The 24,013-nt window shown below is 33.0% G+C and overlaps 1 protein-coding gene across 1 annotated transcript in view; it reads left to right on the top strand.

Annotated features, from left to right (window-relative positions):
- The window catches only part of KCNQ (KCNQ potassium channel), a 186,896-nt gene that overhangs the window by 55,592 nt on the left and 107,291 nt on the right, over positions 1–24,013 (top strand). The window contains exon 4 of the mRNA XM_072528607.1: positions 2,124–2,387. Within this exon, the coding sequence (XP_072384708.1) occupies positions 2,124–2,387 (264 nt within the window). The remainder of the gene's footprint in view (positions 1–2,123; positions 2,388–24,013) is intronic.

The raw sequence follows: 24,013 nt of genomic DNA, 5'->3' as shown, positions 1-24,013 counted from the left end.
AAACTTTTTCTGATGAAACTTTTTAGTAATTTTTATTAGAAAATATGACGTAAACATCATTTTTACGTAAAATTGGTACTCTTGTTTAAACATAATAATTTCAACCGTTTTCGATAAAAACGCAGTAGAACTGCTTAGAGTCTTAAAAAAAATTTTAAATATTATTTCATTTATGAAAAGTATGCTTGGTATGAAAAGAAAATTTTTGCGGTCGCTTGGCAGCTAAAAGGTATGGAATGTTCATTCTGGGTCATTTCACACTAAAAATCGGGGTGGTCGACCGAAACAAATCACACCTAATCAAGAAGATGAACTTTTGGATCGAGTAGATGAAAATCCTGAAATAAGTTCACAACATCTATCAGCAGCAACAGGAGTAAGTCAGTCGTCTATTGTTAGAATTCCAAAAAAAGAGAACCACCATCCTTATCACTTCACTCCTGTTCAAAATTTACTTCCAACAGATCTTCCACGACGGTTACAGTTTTGCCAACGTATTCTGAATAAACATCAGCAAAAGTTTTGTGATTTAGTTGCCTTCTGTTTGCGTATAACATTCCATACCATCTGGCTGCCGAGCGACCGCAAAAATTATCTTGTGCGTATACGCAAATCATATCTCGCATTTCTTCATTAGTAAAATGACTGTGACGAGGCATTTCAATCAAAAAAAGTAATGATTACTTTTAAAAAATGCAACATTACACTACACTGTCACATCAAAAATAATTTACTCTGAACAAATGACATTTACCAACAAAAATTATCTGATAGTCCAAAGCATACTTTTCATAAATGAAATAATATTTGAAATCCTTTTTTAAGATTCTAAGCAGTTCGACTGCGATTTTATCGAAAACGGTTGAAATTATCATGTTTAAACAAGAGTACTAATTTTACGTAAAAATGATGTTTACGTCATATTTTCTAATAAAAATTACTAAAAAGTTTCATCAGAAAAAGTTTAGACTCAATTTGATCATTAGGAATGATCCACGTGGCGCCCTCTATGACAAAACGTAAAATTGAAAATAAAATACCATTTCTTGTCTAAGATTATGCCTCTGTGCCAATTTTGATAGCAATTGATAAATATACAGGGAAACTATTAGCAAAAAACGAAAAACAAAAATTAACTTTAACTCCCTGTATCTTTTTTCTCAGCAACATTTTATAAAGGCATATTTGGCCCAATAGCCATATTTTGGTCTAAATAACCTCTCCTTAGTCTATGTCCCAATAGTTATAACTCACCCTGTATAATTATGCTCAATATTATCTTGCCTGTAGTGAATTAGGATTAATGGGGATAACACTTAAAAAATGCGCCTCCAGACTATACCGCATAAGTGGTCGATGAAAAAGGTCGATATTAAATTAGTAATACCATAGGAATATTAACAAAATAATAATTCTATGGACAAAAAATATGTAATAAAAAACTAAGCCCAATGGTTTGTTTTTATGGTATTCTTATAGAGTATTCAAGAACCCAGTTAACTTCAGAGTACTGTAAAACCTAGATAAATTAATGAAATTAAACACATTTGTAGTGAAAACCATAGGTTGAAATTCCTCTGTAATGTTGCTCTGTCTTTTTATTGTAAAATGACTGGACAAGAAGTTATATGACTAAAAGAAAATTTGTTTAAAAAATTTTAGTTATTTTTGTTGATAACATATTTATTTTAAATTTTACGATAAAAAGTAATAAAAATAAAGTTAAAACAGCGCGAAAACCCTTTGACCCCCTTTTTCCAAGTTGGCGCCTGGATAACAAGGGTGGCGACCCCACCAATTATGAACTTAAGCGAATATTAACCACACCCACATATTAAAAAAATAAAATTGCGTCCTGTTTAAAATGTAATCTTAATGTAACTTTTCAATAGATTATAAAAATGTTATTATGACATACTTAACATTCTTGTATATTAATAATTTGGAAGAATGTAATTTTGGAAAGCACATTTTTATGGTGAACATTTAAGGTAACAGTTTTGGCGAATGAGCGTTCAGAAATATACAAAAAAAAATTAAACCTTAAAATTGGCGAAGTCACTGTTTACCTTAAAAACGCTATAAGTAGTTTTATTTAATATACCTACAAATATTTTTTTCAGGAACTTATTACAACGTTATACATTGGATTCTTGGGCCTAATCTTTAGCAGTTACTTTGTATATTTGGCGGAAAAGGACGCTGTTGAAGATGAAGAGGAAGGTAAAAATACAGGAACGTTTTCCAGTTACGCAGATGCCCTCTGGTGGGGAGTGATAACAGTGACGACGATCGGGTACGGTGATACTGTTCCTCGGACTTGGATGGGAAAAATCGTTGCGTCTTGTTTCAGCGTGTTCGCCATTTCCTTCTTTGCTCTTCCAGCTGTAAGTATAAATTATTATTACAATAAAAATTTACAATTTAAGTAAAATGTTTTTTTACTAAGTACTTTAAAAATGTTTAACTTATTTTACAAAGCAAGTCAAAAATTCAACAACTTAAAAATGGGTATATGAATATATTGTTTAATATTATTGGATTTCATATTAAAAGATACCTGCAGATCCATCGATCTTATCACTCTACAGCCCAATTCAATTGCTGGCTTCCCTCATCAAACTTATCCATCTGTTACAGTCTGTAGCCATTTTTCTCCACGATCGACTGCCACTGAGATTTATAGCGTCAGCATCCACATCATCGTCCCATCGTTTTCTCGGTCTCCTTATAGATTTTTTTCTCTACATTCATGATCTATTCTCATTGATATGGTCTGGTAGTATTCGTCTCAGTACCTTTCTTCCAAAGAATTCTATCCGGTTTACAGATTTTTGAGTCAATACTCAAGTTTCACATCCATAGCACACTATGAGTCGAATTATGGCCTTGTAGATTCGTATCTTAGTTATTTGATGTACGTCTAGTAATTTAAATAGCAACGTATGCCGTATTGGCTAGGATAATTCTTCTGCTAAGTTGTGCATCATCAATGCTATTCTTTGTCATGTTGACTCCTAAATACATAAAGTTATCTATTTTTTCTAAGGTATTAACTATCAGGTAGGTGGGTATCAATTTGCTCTCCGATCGATTTAGATTAATTTATTGGTAAGTTTGTTGTTTATACCTTCTGATGTCTTTCTTACTACGTATTCCAGTGCTAAATTAAATAGTTGGTGCTAGGCCATCACCTTGTTTTAATCCTTGTGTCATTTAAAATGAGACTATTATCTCATGCTGTATCTGTACCTGTGCCACTGTATCTGATATGGTTACAGAGAGCTGTTTATTGAGTTAAATATCTGTTTAAAATTTACGAAGATATTATAGATATCTATGTTAGGTTAAGTCTTTCTTAACCGTAAACAGTTGGTCAATGGTTCATCCTCCTACCTAAATCCTGTTTGATGTTCTCCGATGATTTTATCTGTGGGGGGTTGTTTCGTATGCTTTAGTATACTGGCTAATATTTTATATCCATAACATAGTAAGGAGATTCCCCTACAGTTTTGATAGGGGAGCTTATTGCCCTTTTTATGCATTGGGCAGATGGTACTCTTATTCCACTCTTTGGCATTTTCTCTTGTCCCTATATTCTATGTATGACCTCATTTATATCATTTTTGTTATTTTAAATAAAATAACTTGAACAATTCTGAGGTTATTTCATCACATCCTTTGTTATTTTTCCACAGTTTAATTGCCCTTTTAACCTCTTCTATTGTTGGCGGTTTTGCTTTCATTCTCTTCATTTTCTGCCCCTTCCAATAGCTCATATTTGGTGTATTCTGCATCATCCTTGTGATTGTTTTCGGTCAAAAGTTTTTTAAAACATGTTATTTTAAATTTCTTTAATTTCTTTAGTGTTGCTAATAATTTCGCTATTTCTGTTCCTGCATAGATTAGTTTTTGGTTTTTACCTTTATTTTGGTTTATTTGTTTGATAATTTTATGTGCATTTAGTATTTTGTCTTATCTAAAGTTTATTTAACATGTTTATTAATAATTATTTGTTTATGTGTTTTCTCTTTTTTTGTCTACATAGGTTATCAGCTATTCGTCTTTTGTTTTGAATATCATTTTCTGTCTTTAGTTTGTCTAGTCAAATATATTTTCTGCCCTTCAGTTGTCGCCTTACACTTATTCCCAAATTATTGGTATTTTTTCGTTTTTTTTGTTCCTATCATCGATTTTGCTGCAGTTTTTGTAGTTCGACTTATTAGGTTTCACTGGTCTTCTAATGATCTCTCTTCATTTTCTTCATATTTAGTCAGCTTCCTATTTATTTCTTTTTTAAATTTCTTTAAAGTTTCGGGTCTTTTCGGTTTTTTCATATCTAGAGTTTCCTTTCTTTCTTGATCCTCTTTGGTCTTTTGGCTAATCCCACATCTGAATTGTACCTGAACTAGTAAGCGGTATGAACCGTATTATGCACCTCGTCTACTTTTTACCTACATATACCAACAATATTACAGTAACAATATGGTATCATCAAGAGGTCTAGATGTTAAGTAAGGATGTGAGGTTTAGTTGGAAATTAATTAGTTACAGTTGCTATATATTGGTATTAAAAAATAGATATGTTTTTTAAAAGTCTTAACTAGCTGTATAAAATCTAACTTATCCAAGTCAAAAGTTTTATTTAAAGTAGAATACAGCATAATAACAATCTTACACCTTGGGACAAAGCCTCTTTTTCTTTGTTTTGTTCCAATCTGTTCACTCACTTAAATTTATCAACATGTTTACAATACACCTAGTTTACTGAATAGTCCTTACAACTTTCCAAGAATCGGTTATCTTCGTTATACTTTCCATTTTATTTATTTATCAGATTATACGTTTTTAGTTTCACAATAAACAAAGTTCTTTTAAAAGTGGCCACAAAATTATTTTGTTACCACTGAAGTTATAAGTAATGTTTATTTTTAACATCTGATAAAATACACATAATTTTCAGGCACCGTACAACGAACATACCTTTTTTTAAATCAAAGTGTTATACAATTTAGAAATGAGTATTTCAAAAGCTTGTAAATAAGGTATTGCGTGATCTACTTTTTATTAAAAAAAAATCGAAGTTATGACTGTCACGTGAAGATACATCATGCAAGAAACGGAAGTTTATTGTCATAACACCCTACGAGTATTTGAAATCGACCTGTTCAAGCGTTTTATTTGTATTTCAAAAATGAATAAGTTAATACCGAAGGTATAAAACGTAGTCTCGCGCATCGAGTATATATATATATATATATATATATATATATATATATATATATATATATATATATATATATATATAAGCAGTATTTTTATTTTTGGACCACTATTGTAGGGGGTATCAAATTTAAACCGCTACTATGTAACCGCAATCGTTCCTTCAATCTCCTCTACAGGATAGTTAAATGCTATGTATGGTCCATTTTTTTATACGGCATGCAAACATGGACGTTAAGAGTACCTTCCATTAATAAGTCGGAGGCCTTCGAAATGTGGACGTTGCAAAAAATGTTCCGCATACAATGGACAGATAGAGTGAGAAACGAGGAAGTCTTAAGAAAGGCAAATACTGATAGAGAACTACTTAATTTGATCAAGGTACGAAAAATTGGATACTTCGGCCATATTCGGAGAGAAAAAAAATACGTCATCCCTCAACTAATCATTCAGGGAAAGATTGAAGGCAAGAGAGGAGTAGGTCGCAAACAAATGTCGTGGCTACGGAACATAAAGAACTAGACAGGCATAAATAACACTGGCGATCTTTTGGCAAAAGACAGACGTCTGGCCTTAAGATAATTCACCAACTCACTATAGGTGCACGGCACCTAAAAGAAGAAGGTTGTAAATCGGGTTTGTGAAGTAGAAGAAGAAGATTGTAGGGGGGACTGAGGATTTTTACCAAATTATAGTATATTATTGTACCTTAAAAAAGTAGCCTATAGCTATTTGTTATGCTCTCTAGGTTCCGCTGGGCCTTAAACATGCCCCAGGAACGTGGACAGAGTCCATTAAAAAAAATTTATTTGTACCCTATATTTGAAGAGTTATATTTCTGAGCCCAGTCGATCGATTTTAACTAACAATATGTCATTTTTTATGTTAAATCATCGATGAAATAATTTGCACTACCGCTAGACATAAACTTTATTTTATAGGTCATGAAGAATGAACAGAAACCTTTTTATGATTTTTAATTAATTGTTAAAATTTAACAAATTTAACCATACAAACAAAAAAATTGTAAAAACAGGAAAGTTAAAGGATTTTTACAAACATCTCAAAGAAGCCATTTCCACAGTACAGATAAATCCTTTTAAAAATACCCAGTTTTTCGAATATCGCATATAATATTTTTTTTCATTTGAAAACTTAGATGAAGGTAGCTGTACATATGTATATATATATATATATATATATATATATATATATATATATATATATATATATATATATATATATATAATCAATAACCCTTCTACCCTAAGGTGTTGGGTGTAAAGTCTCTTTTTAGGTTTCGTATACAAACTTCCTCCAATTCTTCTTGTTGCTTGCCAATTTCTTCGCTTGCTCTTTGGTGACTCCTCTCTTGTCTACGATGGCGGCAATTCCATCGTCCCAGGTCTTCATGGGTCTGCTTCTCGGTCTTTTGAAGATTTTTCTCGCTTCCCACTCTTGTTTCACTAGTCTTTCTTTATCCACCCTTATCATGTGGCCGTTCCATCTCAGTTGGGCTTCTTCGATTTTTTTCTCTATTGATTAGACTTTAATGCGTTCTATTATTTCCTCGTTCCGTATCCTGTCCATTCTGGTCACCCCTAGTGGTCTTCTTAGATACTTTATTGCAATACTTTGCAGTTTATTTTGTAGTCTGGTGGTGAGCGTTCAGCTTCCACATCCACATGTTAAGATAGGTACAAAAACTATGTTGTAGATAGCTATCTTGACTTTTTGGGATACTTCTTTTTTCGATAGGAGTGTGCTCTTAATTGCGTGGTATATCCGGGAAGCGTTTGCTATTCGATTGTTTATCTCTGCTTCTTGTGTACTCCTACTCTCTAGTTGCACTCCCAGGTATTTGAAGGTTTCGACTTGTTCTAAAGTATCGTTATTGATTTTAATGTTTGTGTGTTGGTCTGTTTTCCCACATACCATGACCTTGGTTTTACTTTCATTGATTCTCAGATTATGTTTTTCAAGTTTATCTCTCCATATTTGGAGGTTTTTCTTAAGTGCGTCCTCGTTTCTTTCAAATACGACGAGGTCATCTGCAAATGCGCACTCCGCTTTCTGTATCATTTCCAGGTTTCTATGTCCAACAAATATTCTTGATGTTTCTTCTCTAGTTTCCTTTATTACATCATCTAGTACAATATTGAACAGGATGGGGCCTAGTACACCTCCCTGTCGTAAGCCATCATTAACTCTAAACTCGTCTGATTCCATTATCTGTTCTTATTCTGTTTCTTGTGTTCTTGTAAGGCTTATAATAGCTTTTCTAAGTTTGCTGTCTACTTCTCTGTTCTCTCTAGGCTTTTGTCTATTTCGGTTCGCGGGGTTCTATCAAATGCTTTTTCGAGGTCTATGAAGGCTTGGTATAGTTCCGTGCTTGTATTTCGTGAATTTTGTATTAGCTGCTTGAGTGTAAAAATATGGTTATGGATGCTTCTTTTCTTCCTGAAACCGTCTACATGTTTAAAACAATGTCTATTCATCGAATTTCTTGGCCCGCACATTTAATTTGCCGCCTAGAAATTGAGCTTGTGCCCTTTATCCCTACATTTGAAGATCTCTGAGACCAGTAGACCGATTTTAACTCGCAAGGTCTTATTTTTATTTTTATAATGTCAACTTTGTGATGAAATAATTTACAAAACCGCAAAAGATAAATTTTATTTTATAGGTTAAAAAGAACCAAAAGTACGCTTTATAATTTTTAATTAATTTACTTTGTTTAGAACTAAATGATTTTTGATAATTTTATGAATTTCAATTTATTGTCAAAATTGAAATAAACGACGAAAAAAAAAATTAGCATACGGTATATTAAAGGACTTAATTTTTTCGAACAGTTTTTTTAACAGTTTTTTAAAGAATCGCATTTTTTACCATTTGTAAACGGATACTATTGTTTTCTGATAATCCTAAATAACGTAAAAATTTCAAAGAAGGTAGTTCTATATACAGATAACGACATTGTTTTGTTGACCATAGGAATTAAGATTTATTGCAATCCCATCTCTAGAGTGTATTTATTATAATGCTCTAAAACTAATGTTTGGGTTATTTTTAGCCTTAATAGCAATACAAATAGATAAGTAAGTAAATAAGTAATATTATGCTTTATTGTCACTGAAAACTGTACAAAGTTTATGGACAAAGCTTATAACAATAAGACAAGAAAGAAGAAAAAAAAAACAGAAAAAGAATCGTTTGTACATTTAAATAAAAAAAACAATAAAATTCTTCCAAACTTAAACATAAAAAATACTACCTAATTAAGAACCTATAAAATTCGTAAAATGTACCTAGCAAAAAATAAAAATTAGGAAAGCATATTAATGAATTAAGGGCTCAAATGTTCCACCTCCTTGTGCTAAACAGTAACCAAATCTGTCATACAGATTTCTCCTCATATCTTGGAGTAGGGTTGGTGTAATGCTTGCAGAGAAATGAAGTATTTTGGCTCTTAATTTGGCTAGGTTTTTGGCCCTTTCAAACTGATGCCTATAAATGTTTTCTTTGAGAGTCCCATCTCCCGGAAACTTATCTTCCGGAAACAGTTCTTGTGTTGGTTGTATCTTAAAACAGTGATACCCATTCCTTTTGAGAACTCGCTGGACAGTTCGAGCATTCACGTTAGCTTCCCTACCAATTTATACACTATTGCATGGTTCACTAGCTTCTACAAAAGCACAAATATCAATATCCCTGTTTTGACGCTCCTCATCGACAGGTCTAATACGTGGTTCATTACCTTCATGACACTTGTTACAACTGTTTACACATCCCGAAATTTAAAAATGTTTAATGGTATATTTAACTATGGTAACACTTGGTAGGGGTCTATTTTTAAAGGCAACAATAAATAAATCTTACTTTGCTTTTATCTCCGGAATTTCCACTCCGTAGAAATCAAAATCGAAACGTCAAACTTTATCTAAACCTCAAAGTAAAGTTAAATGTAATTTTAATTACAATTATGTGTGTCTTAATCCCATGTTAACATGAAGGATTTGTAGATTAGGTAGAATTAAATGACCTCCTCTTTCTCCTTTTGATTTTAGCAAGTGTTGATGAAATAAGGTAAAGAATTATCAATGAATCCATATAATATCGATGAAAAACATGTAGAAATGTAACAGACGCATTCCGCCATCGTTTAGGACATTGTCAAGTTAACCACGAAAGATATTTTAAACAATTAAGTGTAAATTAATTTAGTAATGTAGTGTATATATATATATATTTAATGTATATATATATATATATATATATATATATATATATACATATATATATATATATATATATATATATATATATATATATATATATATATATATATATATATATTACATATTCTCCCATTTTTTCGGTTTTGTTTGCTTGTACATACACTATAGACATCTATTAGTCGAGTCACGCAAATTATAAAAACACCAAAGGGAATATTGATGTAACCAAATCGATGTGGGTTTTGCTATAAAATTCAGTTGACATGGCCCTAATACACGCCAACCGAAAGCAACAGATGCAATCGTGATAATTGTATTATTGAACAGAAAATCAGATTTCACTAAACAATTTTAATTGTTGTTGAAACAATAAAGCAGTTTCATACAAAACGCAATTATTATCATGCCGCAAACGTTATTTTTTGTTTGTTTTTCGTTTGAAGCTTGACATATGTTCTATTTTACAAGTGATATTGTTGTGACTTGGTGTTATTTATTAATAAAAAACGAGATTTTTATGACACATATAAGGGAAAAATTCAAATTCAATAGGCATACCCAATCACATGTTCGTGCTGAAACAAAATAAATAAATCTGGAAGATAATAAACATATTATTATAAAGCTAAAAATTTTTTTATCGCTTGAAAGCTATACACTAAAAGGCACAATTAAAATATTTTGCTTGTCTTTGTAGAACACAAGAGTAGCATTTTGTCGAAAATCTAATAAACTACTGTTGATTAACCGTGACTTTGGGGGGTTGACAAATTCAGATGATAATTCTGTTTTATTGTTACGAATTGTACCAACTAACGTTAGTTTTTTTGCGTACCACGACTAGAACATGTTCATACTTGTGAACCAGTTGTCGGTAGTAATATTCCTTTCTGATCTTTATATGGGTTCACATAATCTCAAGACTAGCGAATTGGGAGAGTTGCTTACAACATAAAGCCTATCATATTGCTGCACCACATAGACTTAAAACATTGAAGTAAAATAACACTTGGTATCAACTACGGGGCAAATTTTAATCCCATATTTATTGTATTTATTTGGAATATATTGCTTAAATGGGCAATGCCCTTAAAACGCTGCCAGTTTCTCATTCACAGTTATCAAATGTAAAGGACTGTAAGGAGTTTTGCAGTTGGTAACGAAGGCATCAAATATTTTCCTTATGGGTGCTAACTTGTTTAGCTTCTTCGCGAGTTTTAGAATTCTTATATCTTAAGTGCCGTAAAAGAAATTAAAACTTATTTAGAGACATTACAAGTCAAAATAACTCCACCCCTGTTCCTTGGATATTCTCCGTCCGGCTCGCGGAGATAAGAATACAGCCGGGGTCAGAAAGCCCTGCCTGTCGTAAGAGGCGACTAATGGGTAGGAATCGGGAGGTGGAAAGCCGTCGCTTGAGGTGTCGGGTTGGTAGAAACGCACACGGTCGCTTCGGCGACACGGTCACCGGTCTACATTCCTAGTATCCGAGACGAGACTCTCATGGGACCACTCTACTCTCATTCCAAAAGAGCCTGGTGAGGTTGAACGAGCTGGGCCAGTACATACCTCTCCTGAGCTTGGTCAGGCGTGGTGTGGGTGCCCCGGCACGTACCCACCAGGAGATCCAAGAGTGGTAGAGGAGAGATCCTCGGTGGCGACCTGTCTACGCGTGAGGTGGAAATTCCTCCGCCTGCCGAACCTATCCGCCCGTGGTGTGGGAATAACGGGTAGGCAAGGTACTCACAACACAAATACTACGGGGAAGGTGGAGCCCCACGAGACGTTTTTGGTATACGTGGCGTGGCAGCCCCACGAAACCTTTCTGGTATACGTGGAGTGGCACCTTCACTTTGGTGTCGGACTCGTAGGGCAGAGGTTTCGTTATGGGCGTATGCCGAAAGGCCAAGTAGCCCAGGGTCCTGCCAGATTTTAAATTTGGAGGGCACAATTGCATTGCAATGTTCCTTGGGTATTGTATCTCGTCTTAATTAAGTTTCGTTAGTACAAAGTACAACGTTAGTAAGTACAAAGATCCAAATAGTGCTTGAAGATTGCACATCTCCGTAGGCGATGTTTTCCTTTCACGAGAATAATTGGCTGCAGTTTTTGCAAGACCTATTAAGGTGACTGGTTTAATATTTAATTTAAAATAAAGAAAAAATCCAATATGCGTAAATGAGGATATAATGAAGATAATTCTAATTTAAATAGCAATTGGCAAATTTAATAACTTATTGTCAATTTCATATGAGATTCACTTACCGTTTTTAAATTTGACCGATATCTAGACTGATAAACAGTGGCATCTGGGGCTGTTGCACCGCTCGGAAACTTAAGGTTGGCTCGACACACACTTGTATGCTGGTGAGATCTTAGCTTTTTGGGATGTTAGCGAGACGACGTTTAGGAGTTCCCTATCCATACGGTAGAAATATCTATGTACGAAAGTCAACTAAGTAAGTTCCTTTGTTACTAGGATCACCACACATCGCAATAAGTTAAGCTTAAAGTGTCATCTTAAAATTTACACAGAAAAGACGGTTACATTTCCTCAAGAAATCTGATAGTCGTAAAACTTTATCTAAAGTGATAAATAGTTTTTATAAAACTTGTTGTGTTTTGACAACTAGTGACTCGACCAAATTGGGTGTGATACTTTAAAAGATAATGAATTAAAGATCTTCTTTTTCTTTCCGTGCCATATCAGAATTATCCGACGTTCGCGATCACCATTGCGAAGGCTTTTCGTTCTTCTGGAATATTGAATTATTGTCCTGCATTTGATATTTGTGTCCATTTATGAATGTTTTTTAACCAAGAAACTTGTTTTCTTCCTACACCTCTACTTTGCCTTTGAGGATCAGTTGTATAATTATATATCGACTTTCCCTTACTATTATGTCCCAGATAAGACATTTTTCGATTTTCGATGTTTAACAATCTTTAGCAGTTCTCTATATTTTTTGACGCTCCTTAGTACTTCTTCATTAGTTTTCTTGCTGTCCAAGGTATCTTTAGCATTCGTCTATGAACCCACATTTTCAATGCTTCAATTTTGTTGATGATCGATATTATCGACATTCTTTGTCTTAGTTCTAAACTGAGATGATTATTGCAAAGAAATTACTTCATTTTCATAAAAGTAGTTTTAGTCACTGCTATTCTACGTTTTATTTCTATGTCTGGATATGTTCCCAAATATGTCATTTTGTAAACTTTTTCAACTTGGACTCCGTTTAATTGAATCTTTGCATCGGGATGTGGGTCACAACTAAAGACTACAAATTTGGTTTTGTTTGAGTTTATTTTAATGCCCATTTCCTCTCCTACCTAGCGAATACGATCAAGCAGAATTTGGAGACCTTCAATATTATCTGACAGAATTACTGTATCGTCTGCATATCTAATCACATTAAGTAGTTCCCCGTCGATTTTTATTCCATATGGTTGTCCCTCAAGTGCCTTTTTAAATAACTGGTCCGAGTAAACATTGAACAATATTGGCGACAAAATGCAACCTTGTCTGACTCCTCGTTGTATGGAGATTTCATCGGTGTAGTTATCTCCAATTTTTACGATAGCAGTTTACATGATTCCAGTACCAATTTTTAATGACACAAATATCCTTGTCATCTATTCCGCTATTTTTTTGTACTTGCATAAATTTTATATGCTGTACTTTATCGAATGCCTTTTCGAAGTCCACGAAACATGCAAATACATATTTTCTTTGATCACGGCATTTTTGTAATAGGATGTTAAGCGCAAAAAGTGCCTCCCTAGTTCCCATAGCATTTCTAAAACCAAATTGGGTATCTTCGAGATCTTCTTCGCATTTGCGTCTAATTCTGTTGTGAAGTATTCTTAGGAAAGTTTTAAGAGTGTGGCTCATTAGGCTAATAATTAATCGATATTCTGAGCATTTTCTTGCATTGTTTTTTCGGTATTGCGACAAAGATGGATTTGAGCCAATCTGTGGGAATCACTCCGGTGTTATATATTGAATTAAAAGATCCTACCACTACTTTTATGTTATCATCCTCTATTAGTTTCAGCAACTCAGTTGGTGAATTATCTGGACCACAAGCTTTTATAGTTTTAGCATTATTTATAGAGTGTTCTACCTCGCATTTCATAATTTCTGGGCGGTCAGTACAGTTTTGGTAGAATTCGGAATAAGGTCATATTTTTGAATACTAAAAATAAGATATTTAAGTAAGTCCCGAATACTTTTTCAAACATGAAGCAATATGCTAATTTGTACATTCGACAATAATTTCTAAACGATCATATAAGCAGAATGACAACAAATAGTGTAGTAAAGATGGCAAGAGACGCTTCTCCAATAGGAAGAAGATTAGAAGAAAGACCACGTAAACGATAGAACGACAACTTATTGGAGGCACATTAAAAATAGACAGAGTCATGTCTACATAAAAATAAAAAGAAGAAGAAGACAATAATTTCTAACATACCTGTATTAAAAAAGTATTTCCAGATTTTAATTAAATCTTTCAATGTAGTTTCGATAAGTTTTAATCTTCTTCTTGGTGATCGTCATCCATCATCGCCAAGAAAAGAACCTTTCTATTATTTTTCCTCGTCATCTAATAATGCTTCTTCCATTAATTTTTGAAAGTGATTCTGCTCTGCTTCGTAACACACCACCTGGAAAAAAAAACTTAGTCAAAAATTGCGTTGCATTCCAATTATTTATTTTTATAAAAAAATTATTTTGATTGTAGAATTGTGCAGAAAAAATATTGATTTGCACATGAATATTATATGGGAATACATACTTACACACTAACAGTAATAATATAAGTTGAACAAAATTATGATCTTACCTTTTGCTAATTAAATACTCCATTATAGTCTAAGTTAACTACTAACTAAATCTACTCCAAGTTAACCTAGTAACTTCTCATTCTAGACTAAAATGAAGTAGCCGAGTAGGCTGAGTAGATGAAGATATACAAAGCGGCTATAGAAAATGGTGAGAGGTATGCGAGAAATTCTATATTTCAATCAAACGCAGACTGTCAGTCCGCGTGCGTGTAGTGGAAGGTTAACATAAGAGAAAAACAATTGAAAATGACAATCTCAACTCAGAAAACTAAAGTAGTAGTAATTAACAAATAACTAATCGGATGATGTGTTTAATAATCATGGTAGATTACTTGCATTACTTACATAGAAGGAAAACATCATGACATTCGCAAAGCACCTTAAAGCGCCGCAAATTCATTCAAACACATTATTACACTTACAGAATTGATAAAAAAATTATTAACCGTTTGAGCTTAATATCAAAATACTTTGGCAGATGTACAACTAAGACACTGCCAAATAAACTAAAGATTATTAAAATCATACCTTAGATGTAAGATGCCTTAGATATTAGGTAACTTAAATACAATTAGCAGAGCAAATAAAATTATGCAAAGATGATAAAGCCGAAAGACGAAAAGCCACGATAATGACAGAAATTCCATTTAAAACTATGAAAAAATCGGTTGCCTGTAAAGTCGGTTTTACGGGCGAAGATTTTACGTGACAACGTCTTTTTCTCGGTAGAATATTTATTGATATGAATATTATTAAATTGCACAATAGTTGTTTGCAGTTGAAACGCGCTGTTTCTTCTCAATAGACTGAATTACGATTGATTGCAGAGTGATTTAAACTAATAATTTACTTAACACTATCAACATTTGTCAATAGTATGACATAACCTATAAACTCAGTTTCTCAACTTTTGTGTGAATCTAACAATTAATCAATCAATCATAGTTTACGATAATGAAATATTAGTGTACAATTATTTACCTTTATTGTTGTAGTTGTTGTAAATGACGAATCTAAGCACTCCACATTTTCACTACAGACACAGCTGACGATACTTTAACCACACGTGTGAACTTTGTGTGTATTATGACGCTTTCTCGGTTTTCCAACGCCAAGAACGCTCGAGAAAGACAGAGACACAAGCACGCACCGATTCAACGCGCCTAATTCTCTAGTGCTGAGTGGGAGAGAGACGCAAGGCATTCGCCGGTCCGGCGGGCCTCTCTCTCGTTCGGTGACTCATCGTAACAGACGTGAGCGGGCGTTACACTTTTTCATGAGTGACTCCGAGCCACAACCTAATTTAAGACGTTGTCACGTCAAAAAAAAGAAAGTAAATATACCTCATCGAAACCTTAACAAAACGTACTCAAAGAAAGTATATTACGAAAAAATTATGAGGAAGTCGTATGTACAGAGTTAATCTGTAATCTGGTAATCTATTAGAAACACTTTGCAAGAACAAATACTACTTTTACATCATGCTAGATGTAACAACAGATTTCTCTAGAAAATATACCTAGTATTGTTTTTGTTGATAAGTTACATAAGGATATAAAATTAAGGCCATTTTTGACAGATTTTTATCAATTAGTAAAAAACTGATGGATTCGACCGTTACTCGATGGAAATTTATTTTATCTAACAAACAAGACTAAAATCTTTGACACAAAAAATTTATTTTATTTTTATTTTTTATCACTATAGCTATTTCTGCAGAGTGCCTTTCTCAAGTAATTTATTTTTGCTTGACGTTTACCCTTAATAGTCTTTAACTGAATAAGTTGAGAAGGAAAGAACTGTTTATTTCAAGTTGTTTATTCAAAATTATGTCCAAAATTATTTTTAATTTGTTAATTTCCATAGATTCCAATAAAGATAGCTAAAGGCCTTTATTTTGAATCTAAAGAATTTGAAATTTGTAATTAAAAGAATGATTATGCTCTAAAGGGTTAAGTGCGTACGTTGAATCTTTTTTTCCATTATTGAAAACCCTTTTATGTTATGCTATAGGTTTGTTAAAAGTTCTATCAGTTTGACCGATGTGAGTTTTTGCAAATCTCCACATTTAATGTTAGTTCTTGTTAAACATACCACTATATCATATCTCCACCAATATAAAAACAGTTTGAATACGGGATGCTTTGAAATCCTTGTCTCTAGATGATCCACAAAAATATCTGATAGCAATGGGCTTAGAGGATTATAAGTCCTGTACTGCTATTTATGTATTACCAAACACGTGAAAAAGAAAGGAATAACACCTGCTTAAAAAATAAAAAGTATTTATACATTGGTGTATACAAACCGCCTCCCATTGGGCGATTGCTCAAAAACTTATATCGGTCAAACTGGTAAAACTTTTATCAAACGTATAGCAGAACATAAACGGGCCTTCCATAATAGAAAAACAGATTCTACGTACATACTTCACATTCTAAACTTCTAGATCATACTTTTTCTTTTAATGACGAATTTCAAATTCTTTATATTAAAAATAAAGGCCTTAAGCTATCTTTATTATATTAAATGGAAATTAGCAAATTAAAAAATACAGGCTCAATTTTGAATGATCAACTTAAAACAAACAGTTTCTCCTACTCAACTTATTTAGTTATAAACTATAAAGTGTAAACGCATACCAAAAATAGATCACTACTTGAAAAATGTACTTTGCCGAAACAGCTGTAGAGATGAGAAATAAAAATTAAAATAATTTTTGTAGAAGTTTTGAAAAGATAAGTTTTCAGTGTTTTATTGTTGGAATTAGTAAAGATCAACTTTAACTGTGTAACAAAAGAAATAGAGGAATATATTAAGGGCCGATTGTTCGAACGCTAATCAAAACTTGATTGTAATCAAATATTTAATTACAATCAAATGCGTCACAGAAGCTGTCAAAATTATTAAAAATTGCTTATTATTATTATTGATTTGTAAATAAAACATGAAATTAACCTCAGAAAGAGTTTCATTATAGCTTATTTTAAATTAAAACGCAAAATAATAAAATTGAATAACATAAATCAGTCAACCTAACCTCAAAATGTGACGTATTTGATTTTAATTAAATCTTTGATTACAATCAAGTTTTGTTTAGCGTTCCAACAATCGGCCCTAAGTAATTTTTTTCTGTCTCAAATTGTTTCTGATTAAAAATTTGTTCTTTTCTTTATGATATCTGGCCACGATATCATATTGGGATTACAGCAGCTTATAAAAGGTATATAGACACAAAAAAAGGAGAGATCTTTGAATTTAGAGCGATTACGCTTCTAAATGCAGCGTATAAAATATTTTACATAGTACTATGTCACCGTTTGGCACCATATGCAGAACGGATAGTAGGAAAATACCAGGTTGGTTTCAGAGGTGGCAAATCGTAAATTCATCAGATTGCAACCCTAAAACCAATTTTAGAAAAAACACTGAATTATGGCATGGATCCTCATCACATATTTATATACTACAAAGCAGCCTACGACTCTGTAAATAGAAGAGAAATGTTCAAAGCAATGAAAGAGCTACGAATACCAAATAAATTGGTAAATTTAACAACACTAACTTTTGAAAAAGTTAAATGTAGAGTACGAATTCAGCGGAACTGTCTAAACCTTTTCAAATAAATAACAGGTTGCACCAGATAGACCCTCTTTCCTGTATACTGTATAATCTGGTTTTGGTAAAAGTAATACATGTGTAAAAAATCACAACCATTGCTTCAATATATAATAAATCGGTGCAAATCCTTGCATATGCTAATGATATCAATATTGTTGAGAAAACATAATAATACATATGTAGCAATAAAAGAATCAGCTACAAAAATATATTTAACAATTAACACCAACAAAACGAAGTACATGAAAATAAGCTCGCATCCACAACTCCTACGACCACTGAAAATAATACTACCGCAGAGATAAATTGCAAAATTTTCTCGGCCAACACATGCTATTTTGGACTCAATCTTCTCCTTGAATCCACAATTATATTGAAAAATACAAAAATAAAACTTTACAAAATAATATAACGCCCAGTTCTAACATATGGTTCAGAGACCTGGAGTCTAACAAAAAGTAATAAAAACATGTTAGGATGTTTCGAAAGAAAAGTATTAAGGCGAATTTATGAAGCAGTGATACAACTTCGAACTTTATAGAATAAACCAAGAACCAGATATCGTAAAACATATTAAGATAGGACGTCTGAGGACGATAAAGCATGTAATGCAGATGGAACAAAATGACCCAGCTAGAAAAATACTCCTTGATAGACCCATTGGTCAGAGATGAAGAGGAAGATGCAGAACAAGGTTCCTTGACAACATCGATGAAGACATGAGAAATATGAGAATACGTGCTTGCCGGAGGAAGGCGATAGATAGGGACGACTGGGAGGAAATTCGTGAGGAGGCTAAGACCCACACAGGTTGTAAAGCCAGAATGATGATAATTTGTGATATCTGCTGTGCCTTACATGGTAAAAGTAGTCTACAAATAAAAAAAAATAAAGTGGTGTTATTTATGTATCGTTTAGTGGACGTGGTATTTAAAACATATTTTTGAAAGCGCCTGCTCAAGTTCAAACCGATAAAAGTTGCTTAATACACCGTTATCTCCGCTGCCCATTTTAACAAGATGGAAAACGAGGAAAAAGGTGACATTTTTACCAAATCAAAACATATTTTATTAATATGTAAATGTGTTTTATTTAGATTAATATCGATGTTTATTTATAAGCAGTAGCAACTTTTTTGTTTTTTTTTTGATCATTTTAACAAAATTTTGTGCTTATTCTAACATTTCTGTCATGCTTATAATCCGACCTTTACTAATAAGCAAATCAATTTTATCAATAGTAAACTTTAAAAATTTCTGCCATATTCAACGTCATGTATATCACATTATTAAATGGACGAAAAAATCGAAGACGAACATTTTAAACGGTGACATTTGTCGCATCTCGGGTTTATTAGTACACTTTGTGTTGCCATGTTCCCCTTAAGCATCAATTTATCGGGGGAAACATAATAATGGGCACAAATGGCAGGTTCGTTAAAGCAACGGGATAAAATTATACAGCCTTTAAAATAAAAAAGGGAAAAACTTTATTAAAAATGATACTGGTGTTAGACTAATAAGAATTTAATAAGTAATAGCGTGTTACAATAATGCAGGATTTAAATTTATTTTATAATATAGTCTCTTCGTTCCTTATATTCTTATTAAATAGTTAATATTTTAGTTGTCCTATCTATAAAAAATGATAAAAAATGGAGTACGAAAACTATAGAGGTATAGCACTATTAGAAGTAGTCTATAAAATACTTGCACAAATTATTAGGAAAAGATTAATAAAATTAGACAACAAAGTGATTGGAAAATACGAGGGAGGTTTTAAAAGAACAACTACTAATCAAAAAAGTGTGTTATTATTATTACAAAATAAAAGCTACGAACGAAACTTAGGATTACATATGCCATTTATCGATTTTAAACAAGCATATGACTCGCTAAATCGAACGATGCTATATGAGGATACGAGAACATTAAAAATACCAGAAAAGCTTATAAGGCTAGTAAGATAGACGCTTAGGAACACAATAAATAGGGTAACAATAAGAGAAAGCTTTTTCAAGACAGTTCACAGTAAATAAAGGTTTAAAACATGGGTTCTAATACTAGGTTTATTCAACCTAGTATTAGAACAAGTCGTAAGAAAATCAAATATGAGCACAAATAGGACTATTTTCAGTAGCAGGTAACAGTTCATAGCGAACGTGGATGATGTGGTGATACTAGTGAGGACAAAAAAATATTTAGAAAAAGTTTTCCAGAAATTTGAAGAAGAAGCTAAAAGATACGGATTAATAATAAACCAAACAAAAACGCAATATATGAAAATGAAAGGAGACATAATAAATAATAACAAATATATCAAAATAAAAGTAAAGACTGTCTATAGTTTTGAAAAAGTGTCAAAATTTAAATACTTAGGAGTAACCATATCGAACAAGGGAAAAGAAAAAAAAGAGATAGACAAAAGATTAATAAAGGAAAGCAGAGCAATAGGGTTACCAAATTCATTCTTCTTCTTAAAGTGCCTATATGTTCCGGATGTTGGCGATCATCACGGCTATCTTTACTTTGTTTATTGCAGCGCGGAACAGTTCAGTGGTAGTCGTGTTATACCACTTTCGTAAATTTTGAAGCCAGGAAATGCGTCTTCTTCCCGGTCCTCTCTTACCATTTACCTTCCCTTAGAGAATCAGCTGGAGAAGGCCGTAACGTTCTTGATTTCTCATTACATGTCCTAGATATTCCAACTTTTTAGTTTTGACGGTCATGAGAATTTCACATTCTTTCCCCATTCTACGCAGGACCTCCATATTAGTAACTCTGTCAACCCAGGATATGCGTAAGATGCGCCTATAATACCACATTTCGAAAGCTTTGAGCCGATTCATAGATACAACAGTCAGTGTCCACGCTTCCATTCCGTAGAGCAGAACTGTGAATATGTAGCAGTTCAATAGACGGCATTTTGTTTTTAATGATATGTCTCGACTGTTGAAAATGGTTCTCATTCTAACGAATGCTGTTTTTGCTTTTATTATTCGCTGTTTAATTTCTGTTGAGTGGTCCTATTGGCTATTTAAATTGGTGCCTAGATATGTATATTGCTCGACTCTTTCGATATTCTGTTGGTTGATTGTAAGTTGAGTGTTTAGTATTGGTTTTTTACTAATTGTCATAAATTTGGTTTTCTTTATGTTAAGAGCTAGTCCGTATCTGTTGCTGACTTCTGTTATGTCATTTGTTAATATCTGTAAGTCATTCAGATTATCGGCAAAAACTATTGTGTCATCTGCATATCTAATGTTATTTAACCATTCACCGTTTATTAGTATTCCTTTCGCACAACCATTTAAAGCTTCCTTAAATACCCATTCAGAATAAATATTGAACAACAATGGAGACAAAATACAGCCCTGTCGTACTCCACGTTATATTGCAATTTTATCAGTTAACTGGTCTTCTATTTTGATTTTGGCCGTTTGATTGTAGTAAACGTTTCTGATAATTCTAAGATCTTTGTTGTCAATTCCAATTTATTGCATTAGAGTTATTAATTTGTGATGTTTTACTCTGTCAAATGCCTTCTGGTAATATATAAAGCATACGTATATGTTTCAATTCACATCTCTGCATCTCTGAAATAGCACCTGTACAGCAAAAAGGGCCTCCTGTGTTTCCAGAGCATCACGAAATCCGAATTGTGTTCTTGTTAGTTGTTTCTCACATTTTGTATATATTCTTTTGTGAATGACCTTAAGAAATGTTTTAAGTAAATGGCTCATAAGGCTTATAATTCTATAGTCTTTGCACTTTCTCGCATTGGATTTTTTTGGAAGATTTATAAAAGTTGACACTAACCATTTTTGGGGAATTATGCCTGTATCATATATATTGTTAAATATATTTGTCAACCATTTTATGCCATCATAGTCCATAAGTTTTAAGAATTCTGAGTGAAAATTATCAGGGCCTACTACTTTACTATCTTTGGTGCTTTTGATGGCATATTTTACTTCTTCGACTGTAAATGGTGGTCCAGATTCGCAATTGGTGTTTGTTGTAATATCAGTGTTACTTCGTACTACTAAATTCATTACTGAAAGCAAAAAATGTATCAAGAACAGCTAAACTGCTAGTCTACGAGACAGTAATCAGACCCAAAGTGATGTATGCCAGTAAAACGTGGATCATCGACCAGCAGGAAGAAAAGAAAGTAGAGATCTGGGAAAGAAAGATGCTTAGAAAAATCTTCGGATGAATAAAGACGTATGGATATATCTTCGGATGTAAGAAAAACCAGCAATTACGGCAAAAATACGAGCCCAAAAAACTAGTTGGCTTGGTCAACTATGGTCAAAAATGTTAGAACAATACTAAAGAATGAAGAAATGGGCAAAAAAGAAGAGGACGCCCAGAAAAGCGAGACTTGTCAAAAATAGGCGTGAGAAATTGGAGAGAGAGAAAGCAAAGGTCCGAAAAAAAAATGATTTCACCTTTCAAGTTGTATTTCATGATCCAACTACTGCATTTTTTTGGTTTCTTTGCCATATAGAAAACATTTTTTTATTTACTAATGCGTTAGAGAATTTTGTCTTTGGTGATCTTTTGTTTCTAGAAAATTCGCTAAATAGGTACATAACGTATACAAAAATTTCGAAAGCCACCAACTTTGGGATTCGTTGAAAATATACAAAAGTTAAAAAAAAAAACCAACATTTGATGACGAGAGTTCTGAGCTTCAGAACTCAGGTAGAAGATGGCCTAATTTTTTAAAAATGTCTTAATACTTACGAATCTTTTTCTTGCTTGTTAATTTATTAATATTATTTCTTTTTTAAGCTACACTACCTCTTGATCTGAGCTCTTACATATTTGATAAAGGTCATTAGTTCTGCTTTTGGCCGCTTAACATGTAAATGTATTTATTGCACTATTTTGAAATGGAATAAGACTTTTAGATGAAAGTCTAAAATTTGGTTATAATGGACTACAGATTTTAATACGTTTTACAGCTGTTGTTTATCGTATTATTTTATCTTGATTTCACCTTTGGCAACCTTTAATGAGTCTCTAAATAAAGAATTCTCAACACGTATTAGGCAAGAGTGAGGTAAGGATCTGTATATCTTAGTGATTTTTACAAAACGTGTAAATTTTGTTCGTCGGTCCCGGTTGACCTTAAGGCCGATTCACATTATAGCTCAGGTCACGCTCCGCTCACGCTCAGCTCAAGGTTCGGTCAAGTATTCTTACACGCATCTTAAATGGTACTATTCACAGTAAACACAATGCTCACGTTCCGTCCCGCTCTTTTGACCGCGGCGATTCTCCAGGAGAATAGTTTGATCGTGACTTGATCTGAGTGGAGTGGATCGGCAGGGTAGTGTGAATTAGTAACAGTCAGGTGAAGGTACGATTTTCGCAGCTCGATGGATGACGAACAGTTGATTGAATTGGTGCGCTGCTGTAAGGAATTATACAACCAGGGAGATAGACTGTATTTTGATATGGTACAATAAAATTTATGTTTTGTCATTCGAAAGTACTGAAAAAATTTAGTTTCATCGTCATAGAGATCTTTATACAGAGTAAAAAACTTCCCTTCTGTTTTCCTTGTTTTTAAAATATTGTGCACCCATATTCTTGGCTGTTTATTGGTTGACTGAAGCTCTTCTTCGTCCAAACATAAAGCAATGACAGCCAAATCACTGTTAGAAAAATCTTTAAACATGTTAAACAAATTTATATATGCAAAGAACTGTGCCTATTCTCTGAGTCCCGCCAAATTGAATAGTATACCGAAATTCTTGATCGTGAGCGGAGCGTCACCTGAGCGCCTACTGTGAATAGTGTACACAATTCTTGATCGTGAGCGGAACTTGAGCGGAGCGTGACCTGAACGTCTAATGTGAATCGGCCTTTATACGTTTACATTCATATCTCTGTACCGCTGCAACTCATATTCACATTTCCTGTAAATGCCTGTAGTCCGCGCAATATGTCGGTTCTAAGCAAATTTTTTATCATAGTCATGCTTTAGATTTAGGTCAAAAAAGTATATGTAAAGGCTTTAGCTAGATAGAATGGTAAAATCTGCACTCAACTGAATTCTTATTT

The sequence above is a fragment of the Diabrotica undecimpunctata genome, chromosome 4 (genome assembly GCF_040954645.1).
Source record: "Diabrotica undecimpunctata isolate CICGRU chromosome 4, icDiaUnde3, whole genome shotgun sequence".
NCBI classification, from domain to species: Eukaryota; Metazoa; Arthropoda; class Insecta; order Coleoptera; family Chrysomelidae; genus Diabrotica; species Diabrotica undecimpunctata.
Note: the sequence above shows the minus strand (reverse complement) of the source record. Positions and strands in the feature narration are given on the sequence as shown.